General features: G+C 40.9%; 1 protein-coding gene across 6 annotated transcripts in view; it reads right to left on the bottom strand.

Moving 5' to 3' along the window:
• Positions 1-15,807, bottom strand: part of IMPDH1 (inosine monophosphate dehydrogenase 1) — an 80,296-nt gene that overhangs the window by 16,928 nt on the left and 47,561 nt on the right. For all 6 annotated transcript variants that reach the window (XM_073652570.1, XM_073652569.1, XM_073652568.1 and 3 more), the window contains 11 exons: positions 15,436-15,484; positions 13,840-13,941; positions 13,529-13,603; positions 12,977-13,183; positions 12,491-12,578; positions 5,188-5,387; positions 4,233-4,323; positions 3,942-4,037; positions 3,628-3,771; positions 1,809-1,953; positions 102-245 (listed from right to left, as the gene is read on the bottom strand). In XM_073652570.1, the coding sequence (XP_073508671.1) occupies positions 102-245; positions 1,809-1,953; positions 3,628-3,771; positions 3,942-4,037; positions 4,233-4,323; positions 5,188-5,387; positions 12,491-12,578; positions 12,977-13,183; positions 13,529-13,603; positions 13,840-13,941; positions 15,436-15,484 (1,341 nt within the window). The remainder of the gene's footprint in view (positions 1-101; positions 246-1,808; positions 1,954-3,627; positions 3,772-3,941; positions 4,038-4,232; positions 4,324-5,187; positions 5,388-12,490; positions 12,579-12,976; positions 13,184-13,528; positions 13,604-13,839; positions 13,942-15,435; positions 15,485-15,807) is intronic.

The raw sequence follows: 15,807 nt of genomic DNA, 5'->3' as shown, positions 1-15,807 counted from the left end.
CACCATGACCACATTTTTTAATTAAATATTTTCCTCCTCTAAAACCTAGGTGCGTCTTATGGTCCGGGGCGTCTTATTAGTCCGAAAAATACGGTACTTACCGTAAGATAGAAAGACTTTTGGCCCCTATGTCTTGACAGCCATGTTGAATTCCTGCAATTAGGTATGGTGCAAATTTATGGATGGACCCTTTGTCCTGAATGGAACCAGACACTCCTTGAGCCACTTTCACTTTGTCCCCTTCACTGTTATGAAACATAAAATGCAGAAATATAAAAATCAGAAACAAGTTTAGATGGTACACTGCCAGCTATAATTGATATTACCTACAACAATTATGCCACAATGAGGTGTACTAATCTAAAACTTAACATGATTAGTCTTTAGTTTGTCTAAAGCTGGTCAGACATTAGATAACGGTCATCGGACTGATCGCTAGGCCCACAGCCCTCCCTCCCGATTCTCCCATACACAGGAAAGCTGGGCTGAGAGCTCCCGTGTTCTCTAGGACAGGGTTCCCCAACTCCAGTCCTCAAGGCCCACCAACAGGTCATGTTTTCAGGATTTCCTTAGTATTGCACAGGTGATGGAATTATTGCCTGTGCAGGTGATGCAATTATCACCTGTGTAATACTAAGGAAATCCTGAAAACATGACCTGTTGGTGGGCCTTGAGGACTGGAGTTGGGGAACCCTGCTCTAGGAGAGCTGCCGACAGACTCCTCCAGCAGCAGCTTAAGGATCAAGCGACTGACTTGCAACAGATTATGGTCGGGGAAGAGTCAGGCCTAAAGAAACATTTGGTGCTTGACCAATCCCACAGAAAACGCCAGGCTCAGACACATTTCATCTCTAGTGAATGGGGAAGGTAAAGGGTGCTTTGTTAGGATTTGAATGTTTTAGCTTTAGGCTATGTGCCCACGTTGTGGAACTGACGCATATTTTTTACGCTTCTCCCTGGCGGGAAAATCGCATGCGGATTTTACATGCGGTTTTCCCGCCAGGTAGAAGCGTTTGTGAGGCGTCTTTGCAGCGTCTTCACATGCATTTCAGCATGCGGGTTATCAAGCACTTCTCCAAGTGATTTAAGCATCACTTGGAAAAGTGCTTGACAACTTGTTCACACTATATAAATCCATGCAACCGGCATATATAGTGTGACCAAGTAATAGTTAAAAAAAAAAAAAAAAGAATCAGAATGGTAAAAAATAAAGTTTATACTCACCTACCGATGCGTTCTCTGCCCCGTCCGGAGTCTTGAGCTGCTCACGCTGTTGTGTGCAGGACCTGCGGTGACGTCATTGAGTCATGTGATGGGTCACATGACTCAATGACGTGGCAGGTCCTTCACACAACAGCGCGACGGAGGGAAAACATCAGAAGATAAGTATAAACTTTATTTTATTCCTTTTTTTACAGGTTCTTTGGTACCCAGGTCTGGATGAGAGTCTCCTCTCCTCCAGACTTGGGTACCATCCGCACATTGATTCCGCATGCGGAAACGCCAAATTAATGAACATGCTGCGGATTTTTGACCGCAGCATATACGCTGCGGAAAAATCCGCAGCATGGGCATTGACATTGCGGAATGCCATTGGGGACCATGGGGTGCGGATATACATGCGTTTTACAAGCGTTTACACTGCGGAAATTCCGCAGCATATACGCTTGTAATACGCAACATGGGCACGCAGCCTTAAACACAACTAAATGTCCCAAGGACGAGACGACCTTCACTAGGTTTGAGGAGAAGGGAAAACATTATATAAATAGATAGCTGATTTGGGAGAAAAACATTGTTCTGCAGACCTGAAATATCTTTTTTGGCTACTAGTATTTTTCTCCATGGCATCTAGTGAGCCCATTCCTCGGTATTTCTTCAGTCTCACACCATCCGAAAAGAAATATTCACCAGGGGCCTCTGTGGTTGCAGCCAACAAGGAACCCATCATCACTGCACAGAGAATAGGAAATAAACGTTAAAACAAAGATCGATGAAAGTACTAAGGGGGTTTGTTCGGTTTCAGGAAACCCCTGACTCCAGGCAGTTTGTTGACTCCTCGGTAGACTCAGCAGCTGCTTCCAGTGTCTGTTAGGGGATGTTTACCACATTTTTGTTGCATGTGGTTAAAAAGATCTTAATTTTTCAAGCAGAAGATGCTTCAGGAATTGCTTCTTTTGTAAATTTGAGGCGTCTAAGTGATTTTTTTTGGTCGTTTATGGAGAGCTTTAACATTGTTTAAAAGTATTAGGAGCCTTATGACTGCTGCTTTAGGAACTTTATTTAAAAACAATAAGAATTTAAAAAAAAAAAAAAAAAAAAAGCAAAACACACAAAAGAAACCAGGCGTCTCTTTAACCTTCCCATTGCCTTCTATTGTAAAGTATGGAGCGCCTTCCAAGCGAAGAATGGTATGCTCACTTCTTTTTACTATTTGGAGGTTAAAAGAAAGTCTATTACCACTTTTTCAGGTGGTTTTCACAGCTGACCTGCTCCAAATCCACCTAGATAAAAAAAATCATGTGAACATACCCTTATTGTCTGCAACAGCGCTGCAGCCAATAAGCGACATCTGCCTGAGTAGATGGCATGAGCCATTCATCAGTGATTAGCTGCCAACGGTGCAACAAGTGAGGTCGAGTAAGTATAGTTTTTTGTTTTTTTTTATACAACAAACTGCACCTGGAGACCAGAAAACCTTTTTAAAAGAGAACCTGTCATCAGGGTTTTATACCCCAAACTAATTGGCATATACGTCAAGGCGCTTCAATGCTGATTAAATCCTTATCTTGGCGTAGATATTAGTTTTGCTTTATTAGTGAAACCCATGGATGAAATTGTATGCTAATGAGATGAAAGTACAGTGGGTGGGCACAGCACTTCCTGCTCTCCTGCCTCTCTACCTCCGACTGACAGGCGGCTGAACCATGCACTGCCTGGGGAATAGGGGGAGAGGCAGGAGAGCTATAAGTGCTGCGCCCGCCCACTGCACTTGCATCTCATTAGCATACAATTTCAACTATGGATTTTTCTATAACAGCAAAATGGATTTCTATAGGAAAGGTAAGAATGTACTCGGCTTTAAAGCGCTTTTACATACATGCCATTACTTTGGGGTATAAAATCCTGCCAATATGTTCTCTTTAAGTAAAACCAAAGAGCCTTTAACTATGGAATAGGGGTAGTGTTGCCTTGGCAGATACAACTGACCGCTCGTGCTGCATTTCTAAAGGGATTTATTGCAAATTAAGGATTTCTGAAAATTCTAATTTTGTGTGCCAATAGAAAGTAGCTTCGCTGCTACTAGCAGTCTCATGTCGCTGTGCTCCTAGTGGTTTATCTCATAGGTTAACAGAATGCTGTGTCCAGACATCCAAGGAAATATATACACAAGTTTGTTTTTCTCGCCATGACAAAATTAACGGAATTAGTCACATTGATTTCAAGATTATAAGGTTGTATTGATTAATATCTGGATAAGCATATCAAATGATTTCTCCTCGTCTGTGACAAGAACAGTAACCTGAAAATTTCTGCCCTGATAGAATTATAATGGTTACCAAAACTGGTCAGTATCAGTTTGTGTCACGCACAAAAACAGACAATTCTCATTTTGTAGACACTTACCTGTCGAAGCTCCGAGAGCTAAAGCTTTCACCACGTGTCCCACTGTCTGAATTCCCCCATCTGCTATAACCGGAACGCCAAATCTACGGGCATATTCGGCAACTTTGTATACTGCCGTTCCCTGGGGTCTTCCACAGGCCATAACTGCAACAAGAACCAATTTGACTTTTTTTAATAAAGAATAAAAGACATGTCAACCATGGTCTCCAAAGCATTGCTGCCTGCATTCTAGCTAGTCAACTGGCTGCAACATATGACTAAACAGAAAAGCAATTAGCAGGACTTAGTGGGTAGAAGAGCAGCGATCCACTTACCTTCCTGAGTAATGCATATAGATCCACATCCCATGCCTACACGCAAAGCATCAACTCCAGCATCAATGAGATTCTTAGCTTGAGCTGCAGTCACCACTGTCAGATAAGAAAGATTCATAGGTATAGAGATGCCGACAGAACGCTGGGCAAAATAACTACACAGACTGGGAACATAATGAATGGCCTTAGCAGATCTACTGCAGGGAGACGATTACACAAAGTGCACATATGCAAAACACACACACACACACACACACACACACACATATATCTATCAGTCTAAACACCTACCATTTCCACCAACTACTTGCAACTCAGGATATTTCTGTTTGATGTAGTGGATCATATTTATCTGATACACAGAATTGCCTTGTGAAGAATCCTGTTGAGGAAGAAGAAAGCCTTTAGTAAATGCACATTGAATTAAAATCACGTACATGCATAAAAATAACCTTGAGTGAGAAGACAAAAACTTGACTTTTACTAAATACGATTAAAAGGTAATCACAGAACAGATTTCTTATATAGAAAAAAAATCCACATTAAATGGGTAATAATCCTAAAAAATCCCTGGTATATTGATAAGCATACTACATGGAAAGTTCTCACCAGTCTAGTGTGTACATCCAATATCCAGGTAATCTAATGATATTGGTGATACCATCAAAAGCATGCCCATCAGAGGAGCAAAATGCTGTAGTTGGAGGTTGGACGCCACCCCTGACAAAACAGGGCCAGTATCCAGACCCTTCACAACCAATCTCCATGTATAAAAAAAATCCTGGAACATTTCCTATATAGTGATTCATCAGGGAAATCAGCTAAATTACATGGGGTAACTTATCTACAATGCCAGCTGAAAAGAGGACCAGTGATGAGAATTGCCTTTTAATTGTATACAGTAAAAGTGACTTTTTTAGGCTATGTTCCCGTTATGAGTTTTTGGAGATTTTTTTTACGTTGCATATTTTTCAAAAAAAATGCTAAGTAACCTATTTTAGTTAAGTGCAGAAATTCTGCAGAAAATCTGCAACATCAACAACTCACAAAAAGCTCGTCATGAGAAAGTAGCCTTAGATTTCACAGATTCTTGCTTGGCTACTATGAATTAAAATATAAGAAATACACTAAGAACCGATTGCTGTAAGAGCCGTGCTGCACATGCACACTGCTACAAATACGGATTGCTGCTAAAAATGTATATATCACACACGCCAAAAAAAAAAAAATCACGTAATATACATACCAGGACAACAACATCAACTCCAGCCTGCATGAGAAGATCAAGCCGATATTTGTCATCTTCTCTGGTGCCAACAGCGGCACCGCACAGCAGCTGCTTCCTGCAGTCCTTTGATGCAAGAGGGTAGTCTCGGTTCTTCTTCAAATCAGTCCTGGCAATAATAGCCACAAGCTCATCGCTATCATTGACTATTGGCAGTTTTCCTGTAGTAAAAGGGAAAATGTGTTATAGTTGCAAGCCATTACACAGAGAGACGTACAGGGCCACTTATTGCAGAGCTGGTTAGCAGACTTAGTAAAGCAATGCAAGAGTACACCGTAGAAAGCTGCATATTACTAAGAAAAGTGCTCCTCAATATCACACCTCTGAATGCTGAAAGTTTAAAACCCTTAATGAATTTACTTTCTTTCAGCACTTCCCAGCTCAGTCAGTAAAAGGGTTAACTTTCCTCCATTATTCAGCGTTCACCTCCCCACCCCGCCATCTTTTCCTCCATTATTCAGCATGCAACTGCCCACCCCGCCATCTTTTCCTCCATTATTCAGCATGCACCTGCCCACCCCGCCATCTTTTCCTCCATTATTCAGCATGCACCTGCCCACCCCGCCATCTTTTCCTCCATTATTCAGCATGCACCTGACCACCCCGCCATCTTTTCCTCCATTATTCAGCATGCACCTGACCACCCCGCCATCTTTTCCTCCATTATTCAGCATGCACCTGCCCACCCCGCCATCTTTTCCTCCATTATTAAGCATGCACCTGCCCACCCCGCCATCTTTTTCTCCATTATACAGCATGCACCTGCCCACCCCGCCATCTTTTCCTCCATTATGCAGCATGCACCTGCCCACCCGCCATCTTTTCCTCCATTATTCAGCATGCACCTCCCCACCCCGCCAACCTTTCCTCCATTATTCAGCGTGCACCTTCCCACCCCACCATCTTACTTGTTATTTAATAGTTTGTGAGTAAGAACACCAATACTTACCATTTTTTTCCTAAAAATACCAAGTCACACAGACAACAAGCAATAGCCCCTTAGTGTAAAATTCCTCCAAGCACTGCTTAACATAAGAAGCTAATTATCCTAGAACATCTTAAAACCCCAAGATGCAGAAATCATTTCTTTTAAATTGGTTCTCTTTTTGTGTAAGCATTTCCTTACCACCACAATCCATTTCAGCAGTCTTTGCTGGCATGTAGCCATCCCCCTTATTGACAGGAAGGAGGCACGGGGTATTGAGGTTGAGGATGAAGGTATCTGATCCGGGATCCTGCTTACCTTTGGTCAATGAGCAATTCCAAAAGATTTAAGTAACACAATACTCAAATTTTTAAAAGCCATCTAAACCGCCACAAAGACTAAAATAAATAATGCAAAGAACCAAACATCTCCTCTACATCTGCAGCAGGTGAACTATCCCCAGGGCTCCACAACACCCTGTCTTAGTCTTACATGGTTATTATTTATCATGGCAAGTGCAGAGTCACCGCATGTGAATTAATGCTTTTAAAATCTGTACCAAAACTCAGATGTTATTTTATCATTTTCATTAGTAGCAATAGACCAATGTATGCATCTACAATAGTACTTAGACCTAAATGTTAATGGAAATTGCACGACTGCAACATGTCCACTGTACAGATAATAAAGTGAATACTCGTTGCAAATTGTTTCACGATAACCTTGCAGTGTAAACAGGCTGCCGATCACCCAATGAGCTGGTTAATAAAAGTTTACCCAATGGTGTACGTATCTTGCTGCCAGTTGATTTGTGTAAATGGACCATAAGTGACATCACTGGAATCAGGGTCTCAGTCTTTACATTATGCTGCTGAGATGAAGTGGCAACTTGGTGACATATTCCCTTTAAAATTGTTTAGCAACATGCACGTCCATCCAATGAGCCAAAAGCTGGTTGCACACGCTCAGTCAGTCTCCCCACATCAATTGGAGATCCTTGGTTCAATACAGAGCAGATCAAATATTATCTGTCTACCCTTCAAGCTGTCACTATATCCTGCTCTGCAGTGAACAGAGAATTGGCTGTTGGAGAAAGTGCTACACACAGTGTAATGTGCATACAATGGGTTCAGATGCCCTATTTTTAGTCAGTACTGTCTGTGTGCTCAATGGCTTGTGTAAGGGGTGGAAAGAAAATAATTGCAGAATGCACTAATCCGTTACAGACCAGACTAGTGCATGTCCAATAGTATCCAGCTCCCGCCTTCATCTGTGATGTGGAAGTGATTGGCCCGAGTTTAGTATGGCCGTCAGAATCCGGCCTTACTCATACACCTCATTTGATAGACCTGCATCTTACACACTAGTCGATGCCATATTATGCAAGCATGTCTTAAGATTTCACTGGATTATTTTATTTTTCTTTTAGAGCATGCAAGCCAGAATTGACCCCTTCCCGTACTGATACATCTTATTTCCCTAGGTACAGCAAACAGATAGGAAGGCCCGCAAATGGACATCCAGGTGATTGTGCGGGCACCGGAGCAAGAGTTTGGCTTTGTAGAAAGCGGAAAATCCTTTAAAAGAAACTAAAAACATTCCAAAGTACACAATATTATTGCACAAGTATAGCAGGATATAAATGGCCTCCTGTCAGTGTAACACTAATGCATGCACAACATAACTATTGCAGGGTATTAGACTATAAAATGTTAGATTCCTACACACGACCTTCGTTTTAAAAAAAAAAAAAAAAAAAAAAAAAGAAAGAAGTTTACAAAAACAAAAAGGAGAGAAGATTTGGAACGACCAGAACTAGAAATCTGTCAGACTATTAAACCCCTAAAGTTACCACAGTGAAAAAAAAAAAAAAAAACCCAAAAAAAAACCTCAAAATATATTTTTCATTCCTACGCACAAGAAGTGGAATAAAATGCAATCACAAACAATGTATGTGAAGAAAAAAAAAAATTGTATCACTGCAAAAAAGTCATCTTATCCCACAAAAACATCACTCACTCATTCAGAAAAATCACTCAAAAATAAAAAAGTTGTAGCTCATGATATGGTGATGAAGAGTTTTTTTTTTATATTGAGAAAATAATTTTATGCATGTGCTGAAGTTGCAAAACATAAAAAAGCCCTATATAAACCTGGCATCACTGGAATTGTAGTGACCCAAAGAATAAAGCGGTCTTATCACTTATACCTAAAGGCATAAATAACTAAAAAAAAACAATTCTTCACCTGCTGCTGATTTGTTCAATCTGCCTCCCAAAGATCGCAGTAAGGCTCGGCTCATTTATCCTGTGCACTCAATGCTGAGCATTTAAATGGGGTTTCCATCTAAATCTCTGAAAAACAGGATTCAGACAAAAATTCCTGACAGAACCATTCATTATAATGAGGCAGATGGAGTCACTCTGGACTCTGCATGGTATCTGATCAAATGGCATCTTTTTAGGAATGCACAAAAGCGCAGCCAACCACATCTGTGTGCACCTCTGAAAAGATAGATCACTACCGAACAGAACCTCTACGGAGTCCAAAGTGACCCAGTCTGCCTTGTTACAGTGACTGTTTCAGTCTGAATCGAGTCATTAGGAGATTTACGCTACTGCCCCACTATCAGTATTTGGTCAGTATTTTTTCTCAGAAGTGGTAGCCAATACTGTAGTGGAAAGAACCCACCTAATTTAGGGGGTGTGGGTGTCTCCTGAAGCACAAGCTGAGCACAGTATATGGGCACTAAACTAGAATATTTGCAATTTTCGCTGTGCAACAAATGCGTGCTTATTTCTGGAAAACACCTGTGGAATCAAAATAGTCACTACACCCAAAGCAGAATTGTGAGTGGGGTTTAATTTCCAATATGGGGTCACATTAGAAGGGAAGGAGAATGGAAGGGGGATTTGCTGTTCTGGCACTTAGAGTAATTGCAAATGGCATCCACAGACTATTCCATGAAAATCTGCACTCCAAAAATCAAATAGCACTCCTTCTGTCCCAAGTCCTGCAGTACGCCCAAACAATAGGTTATGACCACGCATAGGCTATTAACTTGTTCTTGAGAAATTGTAATTTTCACCTATGAACCCATGTGGAAATATAAAAACTGGGGCTAAAATAACAATTTATTGGTAAAAAAAAAAAAAAAAATTCTCATTGCCCAAAAAGAATAAAACTTTGTGACGCAACCGTGGTGTCAGTATGCATCTCTAGATGAATTAATTGAGTATAGTTAAACAGGAGTCACTTTTGCTGGGGTTCTGCTAATGTGCATAATCGGCATACTTCGGAGCTATGCACTAGTGTCGTTTCTGACCACATATGGGGTATTGATATACTCAAGACAAATTGTGTTACAAATTATGGAATCCATTTTCTGCTATTACCTGTGAAAATTAAAAATTTGGGGTAAAGCAACAATTTAGTAGAAGAAAAAAAAAATGGAATTTCTAATTATCATGGCCCACTGTTATAAAATACCATGAATCACCACACCTCTGGGTGAATTCCTTGAGGGGTGTAGTTTCCAAAGTGGTGGGTTTCTGTTTTTGCCACTCAGAGGCTTTGAAAATTCAACATGGTATCTGTCGTCTAAGCCTGCAAAATGTGTGCTTCGAAATTCAAATAAAAAGGTTCGCTCCTCTCCGAGCCAGCCATGCGTCCAAACAGTTTACACCCACATATTGGGCAAAGGCTTACTCAAGAGAAATTGCCCAACAAATTGTAGGGTCCATTTCTCCTTTTACCCACGTTAAAATTAAAATCTGTAGCTAAATGAACACTTTCGTGGAAAAATGTGATTTTTCATTACACGTTGCATTCCTGTGAAGCACCGTTAAGCTTTCTAAACAGAGGCTTAAATTTAATGAGGGGTGCTGTTTTTAAGGTATGATCTTGTTTGAGGGGTTTCTGACATATGAGTGGAGGAGTATGGCGTACTGTATGAAGCAGTGGGCCGAAATCCCTGCTGCATCGTGTGCAAACTTGGTCAAGAAGTACAGGAAACGTCTGACCTCTGTAATTGCAAACAAAGGTTTCTGCACCAAATATTAAGTTCTGTTTTTCTACTGTATCAAATACTTATTTCACGCAATAAAATGCAAATTAATTATTTAAAAATCATACAATGATTTTCAGTTTTTTATTTTTAGATTCTGTCTCTAAGGCTATGTGCCCACGATGCAGAAATGCTCCGGATTTTTCCTGAGCGTTTCTGCATCTCCCTGGCAGAAAAAATGCATGCGGATTGTACATGCGGTTTTTCAGCCAGGGACAAGCGTTTGTCACGCGTTTTGAACATGCGATTTCACATGCGGGTTGACAAGCGCTTTCCAAGCGATTTTAGCATCACTTGGAAAGTGCTTGACAACTTGGTCACACTATATAAATCCATGCAACTGGCATGGATTTTATATAGTGTGACCAAGTTAGTTAGAAAAAATAATAAAAATGGTAAAAAAACAAACAAAAAAAAAACCCATTATACTCACCACCCGATGGACCCCCAGTCTCCCCGGTGTCTCGCGGTGGTTTAAAATACCTTCCATGAGGTCATTTAGTCATGTGACAGGTCACACGACTGCCGTCAGCGGTCGCGTGACCAGTCACATGACTAAATTACGTAATGGAAGGTCCTTTTAGACCATCGCGAGCCACTGGGGAGCCAGGACTAATCACTAAGGAGACCGGGGACCATCAGAAGGCGAGTATAATGTATTTTTTTTTTTTTTTACAGGTACTATGGTACCCAGGTCTGGGTGAGGTCTCCTCTTCTCCAGACCCGGGTACCATCCGCACATTGAATCGCTTAATATCCACTTGTGTACATGTAGTCATGCGGATATTAAGCGATTCAATGGCAGCAAAAACGCCGCGCTTATGCAAAATAATTGGTAGTGCTGCGGATTTTTCCGCAATGATAATCCGCAGCGGAAATTCCCGCAGCATGTGCACAGCACATACGGATTATCATTGGGGAGCATTGCAGACCTTCTACCAAGCGCTTAAGCATTTCTGCAGCGGAACTGCCGCTGCGGAAACGCTTAAAAAACGCATAGTGGGCACACAGCCTGAGAGTTGAAGTGTACCTACGATAAAAACTACAGACCCCTCCATTCTTTATAGGTGGGAAAACTTGCAAAATCGGCAGTGTATGAAATACTTTATGTACAGTGGGGAAAATTCTTCTAATATTCCCTACCTGCATAGTGAAAGGCAAGGTGGGGGTACAAAGTGGTTACCTAAAGAGTCGTATACTACACGGTTTGTTGTTCTTTTATAAACAAACATTATAGAAGAGAAAAGAGGTGCAGATAAGGTGTCAATCTGCCATTAACTTTAGTGTTACACCACATGGAAAATTTAAGGCTATGTTGCCTACAATTAAAAATGTGGATTGAACAGAAAGCTTCTGCAGCGTCTACACCAGTATAAACACACGCAAGATACCTTACACATGACTAACTCCCAATGACAGAGCCATATGGTTTACAAACAAATGAGTAAATCAGGTTAAAAAAAAAAAAAAAAAAAAAATCACCTGGTCAGCATTTTGTTAAGACAGAATTATCTATGAAGGGGTCTGACTGGACCATTGATGCATATTTCTGCCACCATTGCGTTGTATAAGCAAATATTGCTCAATAATTGAAAATTTGCTGCATTCAATAGAAGTTAGATAACATGCAGAGCTTTAGAAAAGAAGCAAAAAGTGTTCTTACTATCTTCGCAAATTATCAGTTAATCACAGCATGGGCGATAACTTGCTGTCCCATAGTCACCAATACAGAGAAGGGTCTCTAAGATGCCTTCTTTAAATGCAGCCATGGCACCACAAGAGCCACTACTCTGTTCGGGGTCTGTTGGACTAACAGAATTAGCTGGGCACAGCTCTCGGCTGTCTTGGGCAGTCCCACATACAATGAATGGAGAAGTCGTGTGCATGTCTGGCCATTGCTGCATACACATCGGAAACTTCAGATCCTCCTGTGGATACGTAATAATTCACTCAGTTGGGAATAACCTTTTAATTTGATTTTCTGTGCATACACAAGACAAGATGCTGAACCTCCATTGCATATGCACACTGGGAACAGATCAGATTGCTAATCAAATGATAGTTTGGAATGGAAAATTTGATGACACCTCTATTATAACCCTGTTTGAAAGATAATTTCATAAAAACTCCAATCCTAATCAGCAAAACAATTACAAGGTCGTCAGGTAAAGAATGTGCCAATATGTAAAGACCCATTCACATTGTGTTCTCATGCAGCTCTTTCGGACACACATTTCTACATTCAGTGACTTGGGCCATTAATAAAGACATACCTTTCTTACTACGTTGTAAGATTTCATTTGCCTCTTTCAGAGTAACACCCGCTGGAGCCACAACCAGTTCATCACGCTTGGTCATCACCTATGAAAACATTGACATGTCCTTGGTTAAACTAGAACTGCAAGAACAGACTACTTTAGAAAAAGTACCCCCAAAAATACAGTGCTGAGGACTGGCAGAATCACTGGCAACACTGCAGCCATTGTATTCTACACTGATAAACTGAATGCCACCCACTAAATATACACAGAAGTGTGCAGATTGTCTGACCTGTTACCAGTGCCTCGCCTTATTCTAACACTAGCAACCAAGCACCGACACACAGGATTTATAAAGTGGGCTAAACGACAATGAGGAAAGTAACACCACTTTCTCTAGATTATGTGGTATGTAAAGATATCCCAGAATTCAATTAAATCTTTCTTGTTTCTATTTAAAAAAAATACTAAAAACAACCACTGTATGAACTGACATATTACCTCACTCAGGTACGTAGTATAGTCTTTTTCTGTCAAAAAATCGATGTCTCTTGAAGTCACAATTCCAACTAATTTGCTGCCCATTTTGCCAGTTTCGGTCACGGGCATGCCTGAAAATCCATGTCGGTTCTTAGCTTCAAACACATCTCCGACAGTATGGTTGGGACTCATCACGACGGGGTCAGTAATAAATCCTTGCTCAAATTTCTGGAGCAACAAGAAGAAAGCAGAGAAGACAACATCAGCTATATAAAACCTGGTAGAAAAATGCAAGCAAACATAAAGGACCTCATTGGAGTAAGTATCAGCAAAGAACACTGCTAAAGGCCCATTCACACAGTCAGGATTTGAGGAGGATTTCAGTCCGAAAATTAATCAAATCCACCAACATACTGCATCCAATGCAGATGAACCTGCCCCCTCTTTTTTATGTCGTACTCAGTTCACATGTAATGGAGAAAAATAAAAAGCAAGCAATTAATAAACTATTAAAAACCACAGATCACAACAAGCTATGCCAAAGAAAACTAATTACATTTTTTTACATGTTACCTTAACTTTACGGACTTCGTTAGCTTGAAACTCTGGTGTGCAGTTATGGTGAATGATCCCAATCCCGCCCATCAGCTGTAATACATGAAGTCAAAAGTAAAATAGACTAAAATGCTTAATTACATTAATTTATTAAGTAGCAATACTAAAGTGACATACGTAATACTTTCCCCCTTAACTTATACAGATTGCAGAATTATCCTTTACATGAAGTCATTAAGACGCCAATATAAAACTTGACGTTTTCTTTCCGACTAAACACAATGCATATAATGGGTCTTGCGGCTAACAGATCTGTGCTTCCTACTCACCGCCATGGCAATAGCCATATCCGATTCAGTCACTGTATCCATGGGAGAGGAAATCAAAGGGGTCTTCAGGGTTATCTTGCGTGTTAATGCAGAAGTCAGGTCCTGCAAAAGCATCAACTATTTAACTAGATATCCGCATGGAGCAAACAAATATTTAATATAATTATCACAAAATCATTTTATAAAACACTTAGTTAGTGATGAGTAAACGTGTTCGGCTAAGGGGTTGACTGAGCATGCTTGGGTGCTTACCGAGTATCTTCAGCGTGCTCGAAAACTATGCTGAAGTCGCCGTGGCTGCATGTCTTGTAGCCGTTAGGTAATCCCTGCATGTCTCGTAGCTGTCTAACAAACAGGTAATCCCTGCATGTGCCGCGGCTGTCTACCAGCTACAAGACATGCAGCCGTGGCAACTCGAACATAGTTTTCGAGCATGCCGAAGATACTCGGTAAGCTCCCAAGCATGCTCAGTTAACCCCTTAACCGAGCACGTTCGTTCATCACTACACTTCATACACCAACAATAAAGGGTGGCATTTTTTGGGGGACAGGAGATGTACATGACTCCTGAAGCATAAACCCCATCATACTGTGCTTCGCTGTAATCAGAACAGAGAATTTATATGCTAAAAAACAGATAGACAAGGAAAAGCATGGATGTGCAGACACGGTGTGGCCGCAGTTTACCATGTGTTAGTTCAGGAGTGGCAAGTACAGGATTTCCTGCTTTCTCAAGCCTCAAGTCATTCCTGTACAAGGTGACATATAGCCTAAATTAAGTCCTTATTTCAGAATGGAAGCGTTCAGTTGCAGTTGTTCAGATGACCACAAGATGGTGGTAGAGCCCATTAGGACAGTATGATGTGCATTAGAAACACAAGCATATATTTGTGCAGATAATCTCACATAATACATCTAAATCTGTATTCAGCTGATTTCCCCTTTGCTTGGAATATTGTATGATTTCCAGTACATGGTTAGAGCCTGCACCAGAGGGCCCCATCCTAGGGTCAGCATCACACATCTACATTTCACAGGCCATGTAAAAACAGCAGTTTATGGAATATAAAAGTTATGGTGCTCTCACATTTTAGTTGAATTATGACTACCATATGATTGATCTAAAAGTGACCGCAGGCTTCCTGACCAGGACCCACAGCTCCAGGTAAGGCAGTTCGTTTTGATTAGGCGCCCACCCACCCATTGTGATAAAGAAAATTGCTGTCCGTATATGGCCCATGAAACACGGATGTGTGAAGCTGGCCCTAGATTGGCGCCCCCTGGTGCTGGTTCTAACCATTTACTGAAAAAAGGGTGATCAACTTAAAGCTTAGATTTAATTTGTGACATTATCCATTATGGAAATTTTTGAGCATTTTTAAATGATCTTAAGTGCTCAATAGACCCATTTCACTCTGGAAATCATTCAATTAAGAAGCTGCCGTTGTACTAGCTCGTCACCGACCAGTAATGGCGCAATTCTGCTGGTCTCAGCTGGACTGTATTACTTCTAAAAAGGGACACAATTTAGTCACCACAGCTCTAGACTTGTTGGGGACAAACAGGAAAGGAAGATGCACACAGAAGATCACTCACCACTTCATCTGCAGTAAAATCAATAAATCCAGGAAGAATCAAAAAGTCACTGAAAAAGAAAGAAGAGATATGAGCAAACCACTTTATTTTTGTAGCAGCAGTGCAGTATGCTTATATAAATTATATACATCCAAATATAAAATGTGTCAATTCCTCTGTAGTCAGCCTCTAAAAAAACGGCATAGGTCTTACCACTTACCTGATCAATGCTTTTCAGAATATGCCTCCACCTAAAGTGTAAATCTATACAGCTGAGATTCCCACTGATCACAACTTCCTTAGGCTGTGAATAGAGCGGCACTACATATCCTCACCTGCTACTTCAGGATACTCGGAACCTTGGTGATTGTGCTGACTTTGGGACAACCCCTA

The sequence above is a fragment of the Phyllobates terribilis genome, unplaced genomic scaffold, assembly GCF_046119375.1.
Source record: "Phyllobates terribilis strain yellow unplaced genomic scaffold, ASM4611937v1 Scaffold_11__3_contigs__length_659146591, whole genome shotgun sequence".
In the NCBI taxonomy this organism is placed as follows: domain Eukaryota; kingdom Metazoa; phylum Chordata; class Amphibia; order Anura; family Dendrobatidae; genus Phyllobates; species Phyllobates terribilis.
The sequence above is the reverse complement of the archived record's forward strand: the minus strand, read 5'-3'. Positions and strand labels throughout refer to the sequence as shown.